This window comes from Oncorhynchus nerka, linkage group LG17, assembly GCF_034236695.1.
Source record: "Oncorhynchus nerka isolate Pitt River linkage group LG17, Oner_Uvic_2.0, whole genome shotgun sequence".
NCBI lineage: Eukaryota > Metazoa > Chordata > Actinopteri > Salmoniformes > Salmonidae > Oncorhynchus > Oncorhynchus nerka.
This window is the reverse complement of record NC_088412.1, coordinates 20,877,644-20,901,450: the sequence shown is the minus strand read 5'-3', so window position 1 is coordinate 20,901,450 and position 23,807 is coordinate 20,877,644. Positions and strand designations below refer to the sequence as shown.

General features: G+C 43.4%; 1 protein-coding gene across 1 annotated transcript; it reads left to right on the top strand.

Moving 5' to 3' along the window:
• The first annotated feature begins 548 nt into the window (after window positions 1–548).
• Window positions 549–16,517, top strand: LOC115144867 (DCC-interacting protein 13-beta-like). Its single transcript, XM_029685964.2, has 20 exons — window positions 549–683; window positions 5,170–5,268; window positions 6,969–7,028; window positions 7,426–7,497; window positions 8,506–8,593; window positions 8,709–8,750; window positions 8,852–8,910; window positions 9,256–9,402; window positions 9,565–9,800; window positions 10,658–10,846; window positions 10,977–11,019; window positions 11,228–11,284; window positions 12,512–12,606; window positions 12,759–12,914; window positions 13,033–13,085; window positions 13,238–13,412; window positions 13,532–13,568; window positions 13,882–14,037; window positions 14,173–14,220; window positions 14,331–16,517. Exons 1-20 carry the CDS (start codon window positions 630–632, stop codon window positions 14,460–14,462), a joined length of 1,998 nt encoding a protein of 665 aa, XP_029541824.1. The 5' UTR covers window positions 549–629; the 3' UTR covers window positions 14,463–16,517.
• The last annotated feature ends 7,290 nt before the right edge of the window (window positions 16,518–23,807 follow it).

The window sequence follows — 23,807 nt, the reverse complement described above, 5'->3', positions numbered from 1 at the left end:
GGTTTTCAATTTCAGGAGCCATGACCTCTTTTCATCTCAACATGTTTTCGAATGACTCATCGCTCAATGTCCTTTTTTTGTTGTTTTTGGTGTTCATTTCATAAGCCACTGAACAGAGTTCAACGCAAGTGTTGGGATATAGTTGCATACAACTGAATCCCCTAACGTTCCCTTTAAACTGAATAGTCCCTCAAAATGAGGTCATATTCAGGTACGTTTTATGATTTGATTGGCACTAATAGATTACAGTAAATGTAATTACCCATGCATCCAGTGGGGGACACTGTTGTCTTGTTTCTCATCCCATTGACAGTGAGCCTACAGGCTACAGAGAAAGCCTACAACAGCTAATACAACAGGAGTTCAACATTCAAAGACAGCTCGTTTTCAGAACAAGCATATTCTTGTAACTTGTATTGCGGGTGGCCTCAAGTAAGCGTGTCTGATTCTAAATTATGTCAGTGGTCAGGGCAGAACCCTTGCACGACTGGTCACTGGCTGCTCTAAGACTGGCTGGCCAAGGAACGCCTACAAATGACACGTGTCACCCACATCCGCAGACAAAGCTCTCTGGGAAAGAGAGTCCACGCGCTAAATAATTCAAGTCCGTTCTCTTCGCTGTGAACAAGATGCCAGCCGTCCATACGTTGCTTTTGGAAGAGGCTTTGCAGGACAGTCCTCAGGTGGGTCGATACTATGTTTATGTTATGTGCCGTTATTGAGAGGAAAGGTCTTGTAGGAGATGTGAAATTGGCTAAACCAGCTCCACTGTTGTAGGCTATTTACTCAACTCGACGATGACAGCTTTGAATTGGCTCATTGTTTTGGAAATGTACACTATTCCGCAGTTGCACACTCGCGCATTGGCTATGTATCCGATACAAAGTTGATACAATGTGTCACAAATCGTACCTAATTCATATCAGAAACAAATGTCGCGTATAATTTGCATATTGCTCGAGATTCGAGAATGCCTTTCCCTTTCTGGTGTGAGCAGTGACGTGATGAGTTGCGCATCGCCCGGCCTGTAGTTGGCAGTTGATAAAACAGTGTGCATCAGAACAACGACTGGTTGTTTATTGTGACAGTCACAGTCTTCTGTAGTGTAGACCATTATGTTTTGCGAATTACATGGATGATTTGTTTGACGGAAGTGTTCATATATGTTGTTTTTAAAAAGCACCGGAGTTGGGGCCTCGGCCTATTTTACGGGCTGTTGTAGGGGTTTCTGAGTATGGGAATCCATTGGTCAATGGCCTAAACTTCCCAGCTATGGGACTGCAATCTGAAGTATATTTCAGTCATGATTTCAGGCACTGACTAAACCTAATTGTCCCCAATAGCTTTGGTGGTGTGGGAATGTAATTCAGTTAATATTTGTAGCCGACTGTTACTAATCAAACTCTTAATCAAACGTTATAACACTGTCTTAATTACACGTATTCTAATACTACTTAATAACAGTTAGGCAAAGAGTCTTCTTGATATTTTCCACTTGCAGATACAACCAAATTTAGGCTACATTTCTTTAGGCTAGGCTTCACTGGCACTTATGCTATAATGGGCTGTGTCAGAAAAATCAAGCATATTACATGCACTTAAATGATGTTGTATCTTAAATATGCATGTAGCTTACGACTGGGTCCTTTGAGTTTAAGTTCAACATACAGTACTAGTCAAAAGTTTGGACACCTACTCATTCAAAGGTTTTTCTTTATTTGTACTATTTTCTGCATTGTAGAATAATAGTGAAGACATCGAAACTATGACATAACACATGGACTCATGTAGTAACCCAGAAATAGTAAAGCAGGTCAAAATATATTTGAGATTTGAGTATTTTAAAGTAGCCACTGTCTGCTTTGATGACACTCTTGGCATTCTCTCAACCATCTTCACCTGGAATGTTTTTCCAACATCCTTGAAGGAGTTCCCACATATGTTTAACACTTGTTGGCAACTTTTCCTTCACTCTGCGGTCCAACTCATCCCAAACTATCTCATCCCAAACAATTGGGTTGAGGTATGGTGATTGTGGAGGCCAAGTCATCTGATGCAGCATTTCATCACTCTCCTTCTTGGTGGAGGTGTGTTGGGTCATTGTCCTGTTGAAAAACAAATGATAGTCCCACTAAGCCAAACCAGATGGGATGGCGTATCGCTGCAGAATGCTGTGGAAGCCATGCTGGTTAAGCGTGCCTTGAATTGTGCATTGCTCATGTTTCTTGGCCCAAGCAAGTTTCTTATTATTATTGGTGTCCTTTAGTAGTGGTTTCTTTGCAGAAATTGACTTTGAAGGCCTGATTCACGCAACCTCCTCTAAACAGTTGACTTTGAGATGGGTCTGTTACTTGAACTCTGAAGTATTTATTTGAGCTACAATCTGAGGTGCAGTTAACTGTAATGAACTTATCCTCTGAAGCAGAGGTAACTCTGGGTCTTCCTTTCCTGTGGTGGTCCTCATGAGAGCCAGTTAACTGTAATGAACTTATCCTCTGCAGCAGAGGTAACTCTGGGTCTTCCTTTCCTGTGGTGGTCCTCATCATAGCCCTTGATGGTTTTTGCGACTGCACTTGAAGATTCTTTCAAAGGTCTTGACATTTTCCGGATTGACTGACCTTCATGTCTTAAAGTAATGATGGACTGTTGTTTCTCTTTGCTTATTTTAGCGGTTCTTGCCATAATATGGACTTGGTCTTTTACCAAATACGGCTATCTTCTGTATACCACCCCTACCTTAAATAACGGTTAAATAAAAACCTTGTCACAACACAACTGATTGGCTCAAACGCATTAAGGAAAGAAATTCCACAAATTAACGTTTTAACAAGGCACACCTGTTCATTGAAATGCATTCCAGATGACTACCTCATAAAGCTGGTTGAGAGAATGCCAAGAGAGTGCAAAGCTGTCATCAAGGAAAAGGGTGGCTACTTTGAAGAATCTGAAATATAAAATATATTTAGATTTTTTTAACACTTTTTTGGTTACTAAATGATTCCATGTGTGTTATTTCATAGTTTTGATGTCTTCACTATTATTCTACAATGTAGAAAATCAAGGCAAAGGGTGGCTACTTTGAAGAATCTGAAATACAGTATAAAATATATTTAGATTTGTTTGACTGGTACTGTATGCCTGCGGCTTGTGTCTTGCTCTGCATATTTCAGAATAGTTCTTCCTATTCAAATCATGGAATCAATTTGAGTGAGTTAGGGATGAGAAAGTCACATTTCAAATCAGCATATTTATGAATAAAGGGGCTAGGCCTACAAATGGTATGTAAATACAGTTGAAGTCAGAAGTTTACATACACCTAGCCAAATACATTTAAACTCAGTTTTTCACAATTCCTGACATTTAATCCTAGTAAAAATTCCCTGTTTTAGGTCAGTTAGGATCACCACTTTATTTTAAGAATGTGAAATGTCAGAATAATATTAGAAATAATTATTTATTTCATATTTGATTTATTTCATCACATTCCCAGTGGGTCAGAAGTTTACATACACTCAATTAGTATTTGGTAGCATTGCCTTTAAATTGTTTAACTTGGGTCAAACGTTTCTGGTAGCCTTCCACAATAAGTTGGGTGCATTTTTGGCCCATTCCTCCTGACAGAGCTGGTGAAACTGAGTCAGGTTTGTAGGCCTCCTTGCTTGCACACGCCTTTTCAGTTCTGCCCACAACTTTTCTGTACGATTGAGGTCAGGGCTTTGTGATGGCCACTCCAATACCTTGACTTTGTTATACTTAAACCATTTTGCCACAACTTTGGAAGTATGCTTGGGGTCATTGTTCATTTGGGAGACCCATTTGCGACCAAGCTTTAACTTCCTGACTGATGTCTTGAGATGTTGCTTCAATATATCCACATCATTTTCCTGCCTCATGATGCCATCTATTTTGTGAAGTGCATCAGTCCCTCCTGCAGCAAGGCACCCCCACAACATGATGCTGCCACCCCTGTGCTTCACGTTTGGGATAGTGTTCTTCGGCTTGCAAGCCTCCCCTTTTTCCTCCAAACATAACGATGGTCATTATGGCTAATCAGTTGTATTTTTGTTTCATCAGACCAGAGGACATTTCTCCAAAAAGTGTGATCTTTGTTCCCATGTGCAGTTGCAAACCATAGTCTGGCTTTTTTATGGCGGTTTTGGAGCCGTGGCTTTTTCCTTGCTGAAGGGCCTTTTAGGTTATGTCGATATAGGACTCGTTTTACTGTGGATATAGATACTTTTGTACCTGTTTCCTCCAGCATCTTCACAAGGTCCTTTGCTGTTGTTCTGGGCTTGATTTGCACTTTTCGCACCAAAGTACGTTCTTCTCTAGAGAAGGAGACCGAACTCATCTCCTTCCTGAGCGGGATGACGGCTGCGTGGTCCCATGGTGTTTAGACTTGCGTACTATTGTTTGTATAGATGAACGTGGTACCTTCAGGCGTTTGGAAATTGCTCCCAAGGATGAACCAGACTTGTGGAGGTCTCTCATTTTTTTCTGAGGTCTTGACTGATTTCTTTAGATTTTCCCATGAGGCAGGTAGGTAGGCCTTGAAATACATCCACAGGTACACCTCCAATTGACTCAAATGATGTCAATTAGCCTATCAGAAGCTTCTAAAGCCATGACATAATTTTCTGGATTTTTCCAAGCTGTTTAAAGGCACAGTCAACTTAGTGTATGGAAACTTCTGACCCACTAGAATTGTGATACAGTGAATTATAAGTTAAATAATCTGTCTGTAACAATTGATGGAAAAATGACTTGTGTCATTCACAAGGGAGATGTCCTAACGGACTTGCCAAAACTATAGTTTGTTAGCAAGATGTTTGTGGAGTGGTTGAAAAACAAGTTTTAATGACTCCTACCTAAGTCTATGTAACCGTCCGACTTCAGCAGTATAAATCATTAAATAAAGGTGTGTGCCTCTTTGCCGCACCCATACCAGCTTACCACACTGCGCCAGTATCCAGACAATTACAGGCTGAAGGTCTTACAAGCTTATCCCTCATTTGGTCTATGTCAGCATTTTTCTATCTGTCTGGCTGGCTGTCTGTCTGGCTGGCTGTCTGGCTGCTTCCCTTCTGCCTGCCTGTCTGTTTATTCCATTGCCTGCCTGTCTGTCTGCCATTTGTCATAGGTTTCTGTGTGTCCTTCTCTTCTCTACAGACTCGCTCCTTGCTCAGTGTGTTTGAGGAAGATGCAGGGACTCTCACAGACTACACCAACCAGCTGCTTCAGTCCATGCAGAGGGTGTATGGAGCCCAGGTAACACACACGCATGCACACACATGCAATCTAGGGTTGGGCGGTATCCACATTTTCATATTGTCATACCATCCTTCTCTCACCCTGGAATTTACAGTATTACAGGCTTAGTACACAAGGGGGAGCCAAAATAGTGCATTGGGCGTTTATTACCAGAATGATAACAAAATTAGCACAAGTAATAGATCATTTCCATGGAGGCTGCTCACTAATATATGCTAATGATCCCAAATGAAATTAATCAAATTGCGAAGATGGGCAATCCAGCTCATAAAGCTATACATATATTGGTAGGAGCTACCGAATGTCATTTTAGGTGAGTTTGTACATTTTCAAGTGAATGTGAACGAGAGACATTGTGCAAATGAACAAAGTTTTGACTCATTCAGTACTAGCTCTGGAGCAGCGTGTGTTCACACTGTGTCTCTGTGGAGTCTGGAGTCGATAGGGCAACGGGCCTGCCTGCTCTGCTCAGAGAAGATGGGGAGGAGAAGACAGGTGAGAGCAGAACAAAACAAAGAATTCAAGATTCAAGATAGCAGTGGCAGCTGTACAGAACTCATCCAAAGGGCTTTGACTTCTCAAACACCATATGATGCCCGTCACCTTATTATTTCAGCCACTTACTTAGATAGCAAGTTAAACTAGCGGCCATGTTAATGCATAATTCTGAGTTTTACAAGCAGAAAACAATAATACAACGGTTAAGAAATATCTTCCTGCATTTTGTAATCTCATATCTAAAATGCTTCTTATTGTAATTTCTGCTTGGCATCAGACTAATTTTGTGCTTCAGTTGCACTTCTTAACTCGTATGAGAATTCACGAACAGGCATTATACCAACAGACAGCGCTCCAACTGATGTGTAGCTTCTTTTCCACAGTACTTTTCTTGGTGTAGCCAGCCTATTTTTCTCAGTTAAAATGCAAGATTAGCATTAGGCAAAACATTACGAAATGTAGCTGACTTCATTATTTCTATGATGGGCCTAAACATTAGAAATATGATGACCATGCATTGTTTTTGCAAAAAATACCTTGCTTTTTCATTGGAAGCGCATTTACTTGTGTGGCTGCCAGCCAAATAGCGTTGTCATCTGATGAAAAATATTTGTCTGTCGAATGTGTTGAACTAATGTATTTTCTTTGAAGGAAAACTATATTTGCACATCCCTGATCACTCTATTGAAGAAAAAAACACAGACTTCCAATAAAACGTGACCCCTGTCAATCAATACACAGCTGAACTCACCCGCTCCCACTTTCTCCTGTTGTGCTACTTACAAACAAAGTGTGACTGGCTCAACTGTGCTGAGGAAGAAAGTAAGCTTCATAATGTCACCGGTGAAATAAGAATGTGATCTGCTTTATCTCCTAACACATTGCACAAGTTGACTGCAGGTATTTACTTGAAAAAATACCTACAAATATGACCATTTTTTGAAAAACCTCAAATAAATGGTTTCTACGGTATTGACGGTATTGGAAAAACCATCCCATGGCTATTTCCAAGTACCCCAGCATACGGTTTATATGGTATACCGCCCAAGCCTAGTCCAATCCAATTTGAAGTCATTGATTCTTTATGTGAGGATACAATAGCTTAGTTTGCATGTGTGCAGTTTCTGAGAGTTGATTTCGTGTAAGACGGTTCATCCAGAGGATAAACTGCTAATGACATCACTTCCTGTGTTCTCCAGAGTGAGATGGGATTGGCTACAGAACAGCTGTCCAGACAGCTACTGGAGTATGAGAAGCAAGTATGTCTCATTGAGAATATTGGACAACGATCATGTACATAACTGCAGTGTATTGCGATATATCTGTTAACTAGCATTATTTCAGAAAGTCTTTAAATGTATGTAGTTCTGTCCTTTGAGTTCTTGTCTATTAATGTTCTGTATTATGTCATTTTTTAACATTTTGTGTTGGACCCCAGGTAGAGCAGCTGCTGAAATAGCAACAGCTAATGGGGATCTATTAACTAAGACTTCTACCATTGGGTTTGTTAGCATATTGTCCCTTTACAGGAGAGAGCAGCATGCCAGCAGTTTGATGGGAATTTAGTATTTCTAACATCATAGCCTCAATGTTTATTTGGAATGTGCTAAATTCAGTGTTTTATGACATTTTTAAGTCACATATTGTTTTCTTCAGAATTTTGCCCTTGGTAAAGGTGACGAGGAGGTGATCAGCACACTGCAGCAATTTGCAAAAACTGTGGGGGAGGTGAGGCTAGTGCATCTGTGCGTGTTTGTGAGAATGCTGTTTACACAGGGAGTGTTTGTGTGCATATAGGAGTTTCTGGTCTGAGAAGAGTGAGTGTCAACGACAGTGTGTGGATGTGTGCAACAGTCATGGAATATATGGAGGTGGTAAAAATATTCCCCAAACACCCTGTCACAATTGTATGCATTGGAAGTTGAATTATAGGCTTTCCCTTGTCATTACAACTGACACGTTTCAACATTAGAGCAGCTCTCTGTAGAGGCTATGGCCTCCAGGATGAGGTAGAGAGACCAGTAGAGGTACAGCCAGGTAGAGAATCACTCTGGCTTTCCTGGAGGTGGCGGTGTAGTCTAGTGGTTAAGAGCGTTGGGCCAGTAACTGAAAAGTCGAATGCCTGAGCCGACTATGTGAAAAAAACTGTCAGTGTGCCCTTGCACAAGTCACTTAACCCTAATTGCTCATGTAAATCGCTCTGGATAAGAGTGTCTGCTGAAATGTAAAAAACTGTTTTTTTAGACAGATGGATTGAGGCATAGGGGGTCTGTGGGCCTGGCTGGCTAGCCTGTGCTGGAGAGGCATTAGAGCAGTCATTGTTTGCCCTTCTGGCCTAACTACACAGGCCTAAAGAATGCATCCATCTTCCTGCAGATTACACCTAACCCTGCTCTGACTGTAGGTTCACACTACTGCAGGTGTTGTACACCACTGTGTGTTTACTTGGTAGATGGTTTAGCACTTATCTGAATTTGACTTCTTTGAATATGACTTGATAGTGAAATGAACCAGTCCAAGTTGAGGATAGGGTATATGCTTTATATTGGTAAGAAATTACAGGATGAAATTCCTCTTCAGACCAAGAAAATGTGTTTTGACTGGTTCTCAATTACTCAATAGGGATTTGGCTGTGTGATGAGCAATAATTTGAATTAACTGCTTTTGAACCACAATCCATCAACCCCTGCTGTTTTCAGGGTGCCTCTGGGTAATTTAGTTCTCTCTCCTCCCCAGCTGAATACACTACACTCAGAGCTGGCCACTCAGATGGCTGACAGGATGATCTTTCCCATGATCCAGTTCAGAGAGAAGGATCTTACAGGTATACACAAACACTTGCTCATCAGCCAGTTGCTTTCACTCATTTTGAATATAATCTGTATGTGATTGATTCTGGTTTTGTGATTTTGACACTGAATCTGTATTGGACTTTTCAGAGATAAGCACATTGAGAGAAATATTTGGTATCGCCTGTGATGGTATGTATGGGCTTCTCAAATTCTTCTCAAATATGGTTTTGGAGTTGGTATAACACAGTAGCTGATCGTCTTAGCTCATATCCACTCCTTCCCCCTCACAGAGCATGAGGCTGCCATGGTCAAGTACAGCAGACTGCCCAAGAAGAAGGAGAATGAGAAGGTAGTGATGGGGACTGTATGAGACGTGTACTAGCCAAACCTCTTAACAGTACAACACCACACTGGTAGTACCTGTTAAACTGGTACAATAGATAACATTGCCTCATAATAGTTGAGAGGTCATGACATATGTTAGTTGAGAGGTCATGTTGCTGATTAGCTGGGTATATGTGGGCGGACAGGTAGCCTAGAGGTTAAGAGTGTTGGGCCAGAAACCGAAAGGTCACAATCTGTCTGTGCCCTTAAGCAAGGCACTTAACCCTAATCGCTCCTGTAAGTCGCACCGGATAAGAGCGTCTGCTAAATGACGTGTGTGTGTGTGATTAACTGCTGTGTTATGGTGCAGGTGAAATCTGAATTGGTGGGGGAGGTGGCCTACTCCAGGAGGAAGCAGCACCAGGCCTCCATGCAGTACTATTGTGCCCTCAACGCCCTGCAGTACCGCAAGAGAGTGGCCATGCTGGAGCCCATGCTTGGTTACACACAGGCCCAGGTACCAACACACACCCAAATCCACATTGCAAGTCGTTAACCCAATATCAACACACTCTTTATTCCTACCGCAATAAACCAGGACACCACGCACTGCTGTGGTCCTACAGCAAGTCAGAACTGGAGAAGCAATGAATGTCTTCTCTCTTTGTGTCCCTCTCAGATCAACTTCTATAAGAAAGGCATAGATCTAGTTTCAAAGAAAATGGACAGCTTCCTGGGGTCAGTGTCCAGCATGACACAAAATATCCAGGCTCAGTTGGACTCAGAGGCTGAGGCCATGCGTATGACCCAGAGAGAGCTGCTCTCCATGGAGGACACGGTCTACATGCCTGACCGCGACCCCGCCCCTGTCAACCGCACCCTCATACAGAAGGCAGGCTACCTCAACATCAGGAAGTAAGGCTCTGCTTGATTAAGTTCAATTCAGTCTTCCAATATCTTGCATTCAAGGGTGATTTCATTTCACTCAGTCCTTCATTCAATGCTCTTTTTTTTTCAAATTGGTGTGTCAGTGTTCAGTGTCTTCTCCTTGTTTAACGTTTTCAGGCTATAGCTGGATGTGTTCAATTTTGAACAATTGTGTCACTATTGTCTGCAGGTCTTGTTTTTATTCCGTATCAAAGGAAACATTAATGAATATGTCAAACTACAATTACAAGTTGTCTCAAAGTGACACTGACACTCTTTGTGCTTCAGTGAATACAATTTGTTTGTCAGCTCTGGCAAGGTGGGCTGTCAGCTACGATTATAGCTAAATATAAGAAGAAAAACTTGGCTTGAGGTAGAATTGCAGAACTGACGTTGTGATTTAGTAAAGTGTCAGAGCTGTCAAATACAGTCTTTGACAAATGTCTGCAGCACGAAATAAAAGGTTCTGCAGAATGACATTTTATTTAATGACACATCTGTCTCAAATGCTTGTCAAGCGCAGCTATGCCAAAAGATAATTAGTTCTCTGTTTTTTTTTTATGGACAGATCTGAGTCCTACAAAAAGTTTTGCGATTTGAGCTGTCAGCACTTTCTGATTGCTTTTAGATTTCCGATTGAGATGTTTCGTTCTAATAGCTGAGTCATGGAGACGGCAGCTGCTCCAACACTGTGAACTGGTGTTCACTAGGAACGAAATGGAAGCAAATGGGGGGAAAGGACTACCTGAATTATTGTTTATGTTTTACGTTGCAGAAGTTTGACCTATTTATTTATTTTTTATGGTGTGCAGTAATGAACACAACCCTTTTCTGCTCCACAACAGTAAGACGGGCCTAGTCACCACAGCCTGGGACCGGCTTTACTTCTTCACCCAAGGAGGGAACCTCATGTGCCAGCCGAGAGGGGCAGTGGCAGGGGGCATGGTGCTAGACCTGGATAACAGCTCTGTCATGGCCGTAGAGTGCGAGGACAGACGCTACTGTTTTCAGATCACCTCCCCCAATGGTAAAACGTATGTACGCTAAGTATTCACACTTCCTCCTCACCAAGACCCTCACTGGTCACGCACAGATTTGTGAGGAAGACTTCTTATGAGCCTACAAACAGTGTTGTGTTTTAATTTTGTTATTGGGATTTTGCAGGTCAATGATTTTACAAGCAGAGAGCAAAAGGGAATATGAAGAAGTATGTATCATACCAGTCAAATCTTTTGTACCTGTTTGTTTCATAGGTTTCTTTCATCCATGTGTTAAAATACATTGTTACGTTTTCATCCATGAAAGTTCTTCTTGTCTGCCTGTCACAACCTGCATTAGAGGAGCTATTTGAAATCGCTGATGTTTGTTGAGCAATGGCTGTGAGTCTAATACTTTCCTCCGTTTCTCATCTCCAGTGGATTTGCACTTTGAACAATATCTCCCGACAGATCTACCTGACTGACAACCCTGAGGTACAATATATATACTCTCTCTAATCAATACAGTGAGATAAGTAGTACATCAGTAGTATTTCATAGCACTTGAAAGAAGTCACAATGAATAAATCAATATTTTGTTGTGGGTGTGATAAGGCGAAGACAGACATGTTTTTTATTTATTTTTTATTTACACCAAGTCCATTCCATATGTGTAGCAGCAGGGCACTGTGATTGACTGATACAGGACAGGATGTTTCCAGAGTCCACTATAGCCCTAGAGACTTTGCAGGGGGCTGATTATGCTCTGGTCTGGTCTAGTTTTTAGCAGATTTCCTGATTGTTTTAGAGATGATTGTGCTCCCATGGGATATCTCTAAACTGGGATATGGTGTTTTACAGATGAAAGATCTTAATTTGATCACGCTTTTGTTACTTTGTATTTTACTGCATAGCAGGACATGCCAAATTGTAATGTATTTCAGTTTTTAAAAGGTTTGCAATTTTCACTTTGAAATTTCAGACTTGATTTGCCCTAAAGAAAACTGTACCAACCAGTACAAAAATGTACGTGAATTATAATCCACATTTCCTGTTGCGTCAGGATTATTTTCCTGTTGTAGCAAACTGGGTCAAATGAAGATCCTACATCTGGATGATCCTACATCTGATTATCAGAGGCTGCTGATTCCACCCAGTTGAACTTAAACCCATTCTCTATGCACATAACAAGACTAAGAGGCTCTATCTATACTGTGTGTGTATGCATGCTTGTGGGTGCATATGTGTGCGTGCACCAGCGGGTTCTGCATGTTCAGAAGTGTGCTTTTCCTTCATTTGTACACATAAACAAATGCATCGTATGTTCTGTTACTTCGTCTCTGACCTCATGGCTCCCTAGTGCCCGTGGGTAATTTGTTTATTCCAAACAAACCAGGAAGCAACTCTGGCAAGATGCAAACAACTGATGGGTTAGTGTAAGGTCAAGTACTGCTTCCAATTGATACTTTTCATAGGCCTATATGGTGTACATAGCCTGTTATGTATTATGTAGGTCTTATAATAATCTATTGATGACAGTAAATAAGGTTGGTTTGATCCCAGACTACTTCTATACCTGCCTCAAACTAAATAATGTTCCCAGTATAATTAACCAAACTATGCCCTCTTGTGGCACCATGTGTTAGTCACAGAGCATAATGTTAGGACTTTTATCATTATTACAGTGTAATGACAGAAACTGCACCCTGTTCCCCTCTTTAGGCAGTGGCCATCAGACTGAACCAGACAGCCATTCAGGCGGTCACTCCCATCACCAGCTTTGAGAAGAGAGGGGAGGGCTCGCCCAACCCAGACAGGTTAGCCTCAATCATGCAGAGGAAACACCTTGCTTTTCCTGGATTTCCCCAAGAGGAAAATAAAGAATATATGCATGTGTTATTTCAGGAATTCTGATAGTACACTCACACTCACTCTTCCTCTCTCTTAATTTCCCTCCCTCTTTCTGCAGGGCTAAGCCAGGTGGGATGCAGTCCTCTAGCGGTGCGTCCCAGAAGACCTCTAGTGCTCCTGAGCCAGAGGACCTGATAGTTCCCGGGACACCCATCCAGTTTGACATCATGTTGCCTGCCTCGGAGTTCCAGGACCAGAACAGGGCTGGAGGGAGGTAAGATCGTCACCACAGGGCTGGCGTGTCAGAACCAGTTCCTGTACACTGACTTGTACGCTGATTTGTACAATAATAGCTCAACTGGGTTTAATTGTGTGTGTTTCTTCGCTGACAGGCGTACAAACCCTTTCGGAGAAACAGACGATGACTGCTCCCCTGAAAGCGACGGTAGGAGTGTCTCCATTCCAGTTTTCATTGGTACTGTACTCTTTATGGACTACATATCCCCTGATCCTCTCTGTCTCCTGATGTGTGTGCCTGTCTGTGTGTGTGTGTGTGTGTGTGTGTGTGTGTGTGTGTGTGTGTGTGTGTGTGTGTAGACTCCCTGCTGCAGCAGGTGTTTGCAGTGCGGTTCCTGGGCTCCATGGCGGTGCGTTCGGGACAAACCCAGGAAGTGATCTATGAGGCCATGAGACAGGTGCTGGCGGCTCGAGCCATCCACAACATCTTCAGAACCACAGAGTCCCATCTCATGGTCACGAGCAGCTGTCTCAGGTACAGTAACCGGTCAAGCAGCAGACCTATGAAAGTGCTTACAGATTTTTACCTTGCCACTGTGCTTCTGCCAGCTATGTTGATTAATTGTGCTCTCTTTTTTGTTATCTTTACCACAGGTTGATTGACCCCCAGACACAAGTCACAAGAATCGGTGTAAGGGCCTAAAAAATGTAACCTTAGTAGGGTGCGTTTACACAGGCAGTCCAATTCTGATCTTTTTTTTCCACTAACTGGCCTTTTGATCAATCAGATCAGCTCTGAAAAAGATCTGATGTGATTGGTCAAAAGAACAATTAGTGGAAAAAATATCAGAATTGGGCTGCCTGTGTAAACGCAGCAGTATACTGTAGTTATCAGTGTAATGTTGTCTGTTCACTAGTGCTTCACTCCTGGTGATAGCACTAAGGTTTCAGTATGAATTCATCACTATTGGTCTTGCTCTCTCTCTCCTCTTCCTCCCTCACAGTTCCAGCTACAGGAGGTGACCCAGTTTGTGGCCCACCAGGAGAACGGCAGGCTGATGGGCTTTGTGGTGGAGGGGCGAGACTGGAGCGAGGACGACGAGGAGGGAGAGCCCTCCTTCAGTGCGTTTGTCTTTGAGAGCAACACAGAGGGGGAGAAGGTAAGACATCTTAAACACATTCATGTGCTGGACTCACTATGGCACAGAGCCTTCAGTCAGTGAATTCACTTGTCTTTTACTTGTCATGGGTTCATCTGTTTCACAATGTAATTTGTGTCATATCTTCATTCACAGATATGTTACACAATAAGCTTGGGGAAGGATATTATGGAGGCAAAGAAGGTATGTTTTTAAATCAATCTCAATTTACTCATTCTCAATCTAACCCACTAATGTGTGTGTGTGTGTGTGTGTGTGTGTGTGTGTGTGTGTGTGTGTGTGTGTGTGTGAAGGACCCAGAGGCTCTTGTCCAGCTGTTGAAGAACATGCCTCTGACCAACGAGGGCAAGTTCCTCCTGCTGGACAACGAGACAGGCAACACGGCTAACGGAGGCGCACCGGATGAGGAGGAGTCTGAGGCCTAGCCAGGCCCAGGGGAGGGTCTGAGGTTCCCCCAACAAACACCTCCTCACGTGGGGTTTCAGTGTTCTCATGAGCGCTACCTCTGACTCTAATCTGGTACTAACTGTTGACCACTTGACCAGGAAAAACCCCTGGGTCTATATGGTGTATCCCTTATGACCACAAGAGTTACGTACAGGTACTTATACAAAGGGACAATGTTTAGGTTTACTATTTACATTATTTCACTCCTTTTCACTGGTGGAATGAATATCCTCAGCCACCCTGTCAGTTTAAACCGGGACGTCCAACACTTACATTTCATAACTTTGAGTTTAGTGGTACCATTGTGTCTGTGCTGCAGTAGAAGTATTGTGTAGAGATGGATGGCCATGACATCTTACTTTTCAGCAGCACTTAATATACATCCATCATTCCTATAGGACAATATTGCACTTCCAAGGTTTCTATTTAATCAAAGGCTTGATGTCTGTAGTAGAATGCACTAACTTCAGATGTTGTCTGGCAGCATTCTAAAGTAATGAAAAGGAAAGGGTTTTAGGCCAATCGGATTGCGTGTCATCCCATGTTGGCCGACATCCACATAGCATGTTAGATAACTTGTAACGCGGCTGCATGGGATTTGTCAGATATAAAGTTGGGTGTTTACTTCGTTGCATTCCATGGCAGTGTCTGCGATAAGGTAATGCAAGGAGCCGCTTGTGGATATGACAGCTGTAACACATTTCCACTTCCGACACCGTCAAAACAACTGCTATTCGGAGGACGGCTAGCACAGATCTGATAGAATCGAGCCCTTAATTCTATTGGCTTCATAGAATCTGAAAATCGAAACAAAACACTAATGGCAAAGGGGAAATCACTGATGCAATTGCATTTTCGATCGAGAATTGCATTCCTGCGTGTATATTCTCTTAGCCCTGATTAACCTGCAATACTAAACGTCATGTATGTGCGGTTTCTGAATGTAAGATGTTTTTGTAATGTGGAATAATAAAGACAATAGGTCAAAGCTCGACTTTGCGTTGACCGCGAGGTCATTCAGTGTTGACCAAGGTGTTTGCTTGCATGCCGAGATGATTGGCAACTTTAAAACAGCTTTTACAGAGTTTTGTCTGAGTAGGTGTTTTTCTTAGCTGGTCATATTGTAAGGCCATACATACCGACCAGACCACTTGCACGCATGTTGATTTTGACCACCCACACCAGACTCGATCAGGGCATGCAGGTTGAAATATCAAAACAAACTCTGAACCAACTGTATTAACTTGGACAGGTTGAAAAGCATTAAACATTTAAGGCAATTTAGCTAGATAGCGTGTTGTTGCTAGCTAATTTGTCCAGGGATATAAACATTGTTGTTATTTGACCTGAAATGCACAAGGTCCTCTACTCTGACAATGAATCCACAGATAAAAGGGTAAACCGAGTTTGTTTCTAGTAATCTCTCCTCCTTCAGGCTTCTTCTTCTTTGGACTTTATATGGCGGTGGACAACCAACTTTAAGGTGCGACATGAGCAGTGTGGTCAGAATGTAATTCAGTTCCCTCCTTTTCCCTCAAGGGCTTTTATGACATTCTGTTTAAATGGCTGTCTATAGACAGAGTTGGTTTTTGCATTCCTGCATTGTTTACTCATTAAACCACGAAGGAGTCATTTTAGGGTCAAATTCTAAATTGTATGTAAATCAATTTTTTACTTTGTCATGCATTGATGCCGATGAGAGACTAAGTGAAAATTTGACTTAAACGGACGTTAGGATTCTTCCCCTAGAGAGGATCCATCTTCTGTAATCCTCCTTAGTGTCTGCCCTTCATGTTGCTGCAACTCCCTTGTGTTCTCTCTGCTTTCTAAGTCAAATGTACTGTCAGGGAAAACATATACAAGCCATCTGGAAAATGTACTAAAAGTGGCAAGTGCATTGTTCTGCTTTGCTGGAATTTCTCTTTTGTAAATGACCTTTGGTTGTATATGACAGTGTGTTCACTTCCCATAAGGCTTTACACTTTAGGAAACGTTAACATTCAATCTTTAATAAAAATATAAGTGACATGTTAGTCCCTTAAGTATTTTAGTATTATTTATACACAGGGTTTGAGGAATGGGGTGGAAAGTAGGGGAGTGGCACTGAAGCTTTGGGTAGTGTCGTTACGTTTGGCATCAGCGTGTAGGGGGTTGTAAAGGTTGTAACCATTACCTTTGATAGTGTACAGCATTGTGGACAGGGGACATCATACTGCACGATGAGGCACATTGAAGCTGTCAAACAGGTTGTTGAGGTACATTGTACTTATATTTTAAATGTGGATAGACTCATGTCGATCCTTAATAGGGGATATTTGAAGCAACAAACATACATTACTACCACATATTGCAATTGTTGTAGGGAGAGAGATTTGTACACATGTACATAATAAACATATTCATGGTATCATTAGTTTCTAAACACATACACTACCAGTCAAAAGTTGCAGGGTTGCAGGGATTTTTTTTACATTGTAGAATAATAGATATAACATCAAAACTATGAAATAACACATGTGGAATCATGCAGTAACCAAAATATTGTTAAACATATCTAAATATATTTTATATTTGAGATTCTTCAAAGTAGCCACCCTTTGCCTTGATGACAGTAATCTACTGCACACACACACACTGGCTCTCTCATACACTCCGGTCTCTGACCTTTGTAGCGTAGCTCCAGGCAGTTGAGTGTCGGAGGTATGAGGGTGGAAGGTCTCAGGGAGGAAGCACAGGGCAAAGGTGAAGTTAGGAGGTTACCACCCTGCATACCACTGCTGGCTTGCTTCTGAAGCTCAGCAGGGTTGGTCCTGGATGGGAGACCAGATGCTGCTGGAAGTGGTGTTGGAGGGCCAGTAGGAGGCACTCTTTCCTCTGGTCTGAAAACATGCCCCAGGGCAGTGATTGGGGACACTGCCCTGTGTAGGGTGCCGTCTTTCGGATGGGACGTTAAACGGGTGTCCTGACTCTCTGAGGTCATTAAAGATCCCATGGAACTTATCGTAAGAGTAGGTTGTTAACCCTGCTGTCCTGGCTAAAATTCCCAATCTGGCCCTCAACCCATCACGGTCACCTAATAATCCCCAGTTTACAATTGGCTCATTCATCCCCCTCCTCTCCCCTGTAACTATTCCCCAGGTCGTTGCTGCAACTGACCTGGTAAAATAACAGATAAATAAAAGGCATGACAGCTGCATTCTTTTATCCTCAAAGATCAGGTTGCTGAGAGACTGGGCAAACTACCCATCAGCAGGAAGTGCCTGAGGGCTTTAAAGTGCCTCTCCACCACCACTTTGTTGACCAATGATACACTGGGGGAGAGAGGAGGGGGGTTAACAGGAGTACGAAATAGTCCGTGCTAAGCACACAAATAGAGAGATGTTGTAGAGGAAACGGCTCACAAAAACAGACATGGTGAGATTCTACTTCAAAATATATGTGTATAATACATTTCTGGTTACTTCAATAAAATAGCTTATAATCAAATAGATGACTACTGTTAATTTCCTGGCCAACTTTAGGCTGGAGTAGTCCGTTCCTGATACCGTATAATGCAATGGCCTTTTATCAATTCGATCTTTCACACCTCCTGCATACTCTCTCCTCCGTCATCTCTCACCTCCTTTTGGAAAAGGTCAAAGTTAATGGAGGAGAGTCAGCGAGGAGCGTGAACGTGGATGAAATGAGATTCTCCACTCACGCGTCATTAGGCTAATTACATTTCCAGGGCTGGATCCCAAAATAAATGTATAAAGTGCTCAAAACAAATGAAGTCAGTTGTGCAGAAAGTTGTATAGATAAAACAATACGTAGCATATTGTTTTTAAACTGTGCATGTTTTTCTCTGACAAAACAGGAGCTGATTCAAAGGGGGTGTGGCAGATTTAAAAACTCTTCTGCAGTAGGATACACATGAGGATCCTTGATGAAAGGTGGCTATCGAGGAGGGGAGGGAACTTTCATTTGCCTATTAACGAATTGACACACTTCTCGACCACTTATTGGTTTCCAGGTCACGGAGCAAAGAGGACGGAGGACTGTCTTTTGCCCAAACGAGAATCTCCCAGTGACTTGGGACTGTCATGGATGTGTGCACTATACCAGCCTTTCTCAAATCTCTCCCCAGGAAACTACAGCCATTCCACGTGTTTGATCTATTCCAGAGATAGCACACCTGATTCAACTTGTCAGCTAATCATCAAGCCCTTATGTAATGAATCAGGGGAACTAGTTCAGAGCTACAAGAAAATAGTGAAACACCTGGGAGTCCCGGAGGAGAGGTTTGAGAAGCACTGCTCTATACTACCACAGTGCCTGTGAAGTGCACTAATCAGGAGTTGACTGCATAACCTATACATTATTTATACATGTAGGCATATATGGATTTCACAGGTGGCCCTTTAGTTGGGGAGGACGGTAATGTCTGAACGGAATAGATGGAGTGGTATCAAACATATGGTTTCACTGGGTTTGATACCATTCCATTGACTCCATTCCAGACATTATTGTGAGCCGTCCTCCGCTCAGCAGCCTCCAGTGGTGTATTTGACTTACTCATGAGACTACAGCAGTCTTCGTACTGCTCCACCGGTTACTGAGCAGCCAGGTAGTGGAGGTACTCCCTCTCTGATCTCTCTCCAGGGGACAGAGTCAAGCCCGCTGCCCAGGACAAGATGCCCTCAGCCAGCCGCTGCTGCTCCAGAGTCCTGCGGTCGTATTCATTACCAGTCTCCGTCACCACACAGCCCACTCTCAAGGCAGAGTCTGAGCTGTGTCTGTAGGTACTGCCAGGGATGGGGGAGGGTAGAGGATTTACACATGACACCACACAGCCCATGCCCAGGGTGGAGTCGGAGGATTGTCCGAAGTTGCTGCCAGGAAAAGGAGCTCGAAGGGGTTCAATCCCGGATAGCATGCACCCTCTTCCCATGGCTGAATCTGAAGAGTGTCCATAGTCACTTCCTGGTATCAGAGAAGGAAGGTTTACCATTTCTGACACCACACGCCTGATTCCTTTACTTGGAAGTGACTTTGGACACTCCTCAGATTCAACCCTGGGTGGATGAGCATGAAGGGGTTCAGCCCCAGAGACTACACACCCTCCTCCCAAGGTGGAGTCTGAAGAATGACTGTAGGTACTTCCCTCCCTGACACAACACATCCTAGAGTAGACTCGGAGGAACCGAGGGGGATGTAGGGGTGGAGGTGAGCCACATCAGGCTGTACTGCAGGTCCCCAGCGAGGTCTAGCCAGGTCCAGTGACGTCTAGCCAGGCGTCGAGGGTCGTAGAGGGGGAGTTTAGGGGAGAGGATTGGTGGAGAAGGGCCTGGGTTGGTTCCTCTGGCTGATGCTCACAGGGCTATGTCCAATACAGGGATGAGAACAGTGAGGGAAGGACAGAGAGCAGAGATCACACACTCAGTCAAGCTTACACTTCTATGAGTTTTAAGCAGTCTGCATATGGGTTCACTTCTATGAGTTTTAAGCAGTGTGCATATGGGTTCACTTCTATGCGATGCCATTCTACACACATACCTGTACTGATGGTTGAGTGGTCTGAGCTGGTGGTGGCTGTATTATTTCCATAGGGGGTCTCTGCCCTCCTAGAGGATGCTTCTCAAGAATAGCCTGGGGGTTTAGATAAGTACTGTATCTAATAGTAATGTATCCTCATCATCAGCCACCACCATCATCATCATCACCATCTTTAACAGGATTCTTATAGCCCCTTTCCCCAGTGTGTATGAGAGAGAGTACATACCTTAGTCAGCTGCTGGTCTTGCTGTAGGAACTGTGCCTGGGAACCATCCAGTCTCATTCACTGAACCCTCTACCTCCTTTGATAGGTGGCTGTACTGGGCAAACAGCTCCTTCCTGAGGACCAGGATGCATTGGTTCTCAGGTTATTTATATGTTCACCCTAATCAGGCTTGTCTTAAATATCAAGATATGAGATGATATGATTTGATTATGAGATTAGTGCAACTCTGACCTTTATCATAATAACCTATAACCATTATTCGTGCTTTATTACATTTGGACACTGTAAATAAATATAGCTCCAATTTATGCTTTTAAAAAGTATTTGCTCTAAAGGAATGAGTGTGAGTGGCTGTGTAATATGTGTGTGTGTGTATGGTGGCGCCCCCTAGTAGCCAGACCTGGCTCTGTGTGTGTAACGTGTGCATGGTGTGGTGGTGGGCAGATCATCTGTTTGTTCAACCACAGCCGCCAGCAATTGTTATATCACTATATGTGGTCAAGTGAACATTTGAAGTCCCCACCCTACCCAACACGCTAATATAGAAAGTGAGCTGTAGGCTACAGTCAGAGGCTGAGGAACGGAAATCACATTTCTCCACCCCTGTTCCCAAGTAAAAATGTTGCCCATGTAACAGTATAGACTTTACGTCCGTCCCCTCGTCCCGTCCTGGGCGCGAACCAGGGACGCTTTGCACATGTCACATCGGCTACACCTACATATGGTGTATCATTTTACTGCAAGAAATACTTAATTCTGAAGGAGTTGTGAGAGGTTATAGACCTAAAGTCAGTGTCCAGATTTCAGTTTCCATGTAACCCAACTAAACTACAGTTCCCTTGATGTGCCATAGGCCTATTTGAGGTCCCTGTCAAATTTGTAAAGTGCCTCACAATCATCATACATAACATAGCCAGCACTGCTATCATCCTCTTTTTCCACTTAACCAAATCTTTCCCAAACATGACTTTTCTGACCCTCCCTTCTCTTTATTTTCAACTCTCCTTTCACAGCTTTTCTCTTATTGAATTAAACTTCCATGTTGTCCTTTTTGCTTCCATGGATCGACGTTAACTTTTTCTGGTCGTTCCCAAAAGCATTTGGCAATTGGTGTGTTGGCTTTTTGGCATGAGTACAGTTAGGACATAAAGCTTATGCTTACGCACTAATGACATATAGCCTAAAATAATTTAAGAAAAACCTCAAAGATACAAATTGCACAAAAATGGTACATTCTTGGATTTTTTAAGATATTGTTTTCTCTTTATTCAACATGCCCACCCCTCACCCGCCCTTCATCCACACAATATTAAATTACCCTAAACCCGCCCTGCGGATATAACTACAGGTTAGGAGACAAACCCACGCATCACTAGTGTGTTGGCGCCCCTTAGTGGCCAGGCCTGACTCTGTGTGTACAACACGTGTGTAGGGTGTGGTGGCACCCCCTAGTGGCCAGGCATGGCTCTAGGGTGTGTACAATGTGTGTTGGGTGTGGTGGCGCCCCCTTGGTGGCCAGGCATGGCTATGTGTGTACAACGTGTGTTTGGTGTGGTGGCGCACCCTTAGTGGCCAGGCATGGCTTCGTGTGTACAACATGAGTTTGGTGTGGTGGCACCCCCTAGTGGCAAGGCATGGCTCTATGTGTCACGTGTGTTTGGTGACGCCCCCTAGTGAACAGACTTGGCTCTGATCTCTAGCTGCTGTTCCAGGTCCTGTAGTTTATTCTTTCTGCCAAAGCTGTAGTCATCCTCCTGCTCATTTCTCCTGTCTGCACTGTGCAACAACACACACACACACACACACACACACACACACACACACACACACACACACACACACACACACACACACACACACACAAACACAGGTTACACCCACACTACAGCTGAGGCAAAACAACAGTAACACTGCAGATTAAAGAACAGTGTTTTGTTCCTAACAGGTGATATGATGATATGATTCAAGATCAAAAAGGAGTTAAAGAGTAAGTGTGTTTGTGTGTGAGTGTCTCTCTCTCTCTCTCTCTCTCTCTCTCTCTCTCTCTCTCTCTCTCTCTCTCTCTAAGATATGAATGTCAAAAAGGAAACAGTTGAGTTGTCATTCTTTCTCTGTCGATGTCACATTCTCTCAAGCTAGTTCAAATATAAAGAGTTCAAAGGGAAAGTTGAAAGTAAAGTGCAACGCTCTCTCTCTGGCTTCCCTTCTCTGTGTCTGTCCCACCTCTTGTTCCTGCTCCAGGTGCAGTCTCAGGTCCTCATAGCGCTCCCTCATCAGCCAGACGCTGTGACACCAGGCACCCTGCAGTGGGCAAGAGACAGCAGCATGCCGGTTACCCCCTTAACACACACATACACACACAGCAGTACTTGGCCCTAGCTTCATTCACTTCTCGCTGCACATATTTGAAGTAATAAATTATATGAGCAGTTTCCTAAACTATGTGAGTTATGATTAGATTTCCCACCCTGCAGTGCTGGAAGCTGTTCAAAGCCTTTTCTCATTCATATCAGCCCGCCTTCTCTCTTTCGTCTCTGTAAGGAATCCTTAGGGTTATAGAGAGCTCTTAGAGGGATGTGCCAATAACTCTTTTGGGGTGTAATCAGTTTTGTGAGCAATGTTGTAAAGGTATAATCAGTGTTGTAGCAAGGTGTGTGTGTGCGCCTGTGCATGTGTCTAAGTGTGTGTGTACCAGTGTGTATGATACCGTGTGTATGGTCCCTCTCACCACAGATGCTTTCCAGTGTCTTGGCGGGCCGACTCCGACCTGATTGATCAGTTCCTGGCGTGCCTGCTCTCTGCACAGGACCTAGCAGCAAAGACAGAGAACAAAGACAGACCATCATTAGCAGAGATCTATCTGCTGCCCTGTGGCTTTACCTCTCCCTTGTTCTCCCCTGCTCTCTGGCTTACCTCTCCTTGTTCTCCCCTGCTCTCTGGCTTACCTCTCCCCTGTTCTGTTCTCCCCTGTCCTCTGGCTTACCTCTCCCCTGTTCTGTTCTCCCCTGTCCTCTGGCTTATCTCTCCCCTGTTCTGTTCTCCCCTGTCCTCTGGCTTACCTCTCCCCTGTTCTATTCTCCCCTGTCCTCTGGCTTATCTCTCCCCTGTTCTGTTCTCCCCTGTCCTCTGGCTTACCTCTCCCCTGTTCTGTTCTCCCCTGTCCTCTGGCTTACCTCTCCCCTGTTCTGTTCTCCCCTATCCTCTGGCTTACCTCTCCCCTGTTCTGTTCTCCCCTGTCCTCTGGCTTACCTCAACCCTGTTCTGTTCTCTCCTGCCCTCTGTTCTAGCTGAAAGATAGGCCATGGATTTGTACTGTAGATCATGCAGGGTTTCAAGTTGCGTATCTGTACATCAGTTTAATGGGCCATTACTGTTGCTTTCCCTCTCTTGCTCTCTCTTCTCCTTACATCTTTCTAATTAACATTACTGCACTACACTTTAAAGCATCTTTGGCTTTAGAAAAGTGCTATAAAATTCTATGTATTATTTATTAATGGCAGTTTTGAGTTTCATGCATTTCTAAGGATGCATCCTCAGTACACGGCACATCTCTGCCAGCAGG

Coding starts and splice junctions, on each gene's coding strand:
- LOC115144867 (XM_029685964.2), top strand. CDS start 630: ATGCCAGCCGTCCATACGTTGCTTTTGGAAGAGGCTTTGCAGGACAGT. Junction 684..5,169: donor CTTTGCAGGACAGTCCTCAG/GTGGGTCGATAC, acceptor TCTTCTCTACAG/ACTCGCTCCTTGCTCAGTGT. Junction 12,607..12,758: donor GGCTCGCCCAACCCAGACAG/GTTAGCCTCAAT, acceptor CTCTTTCTGCAG/GGCTAAGCCAGGTGGGATGC.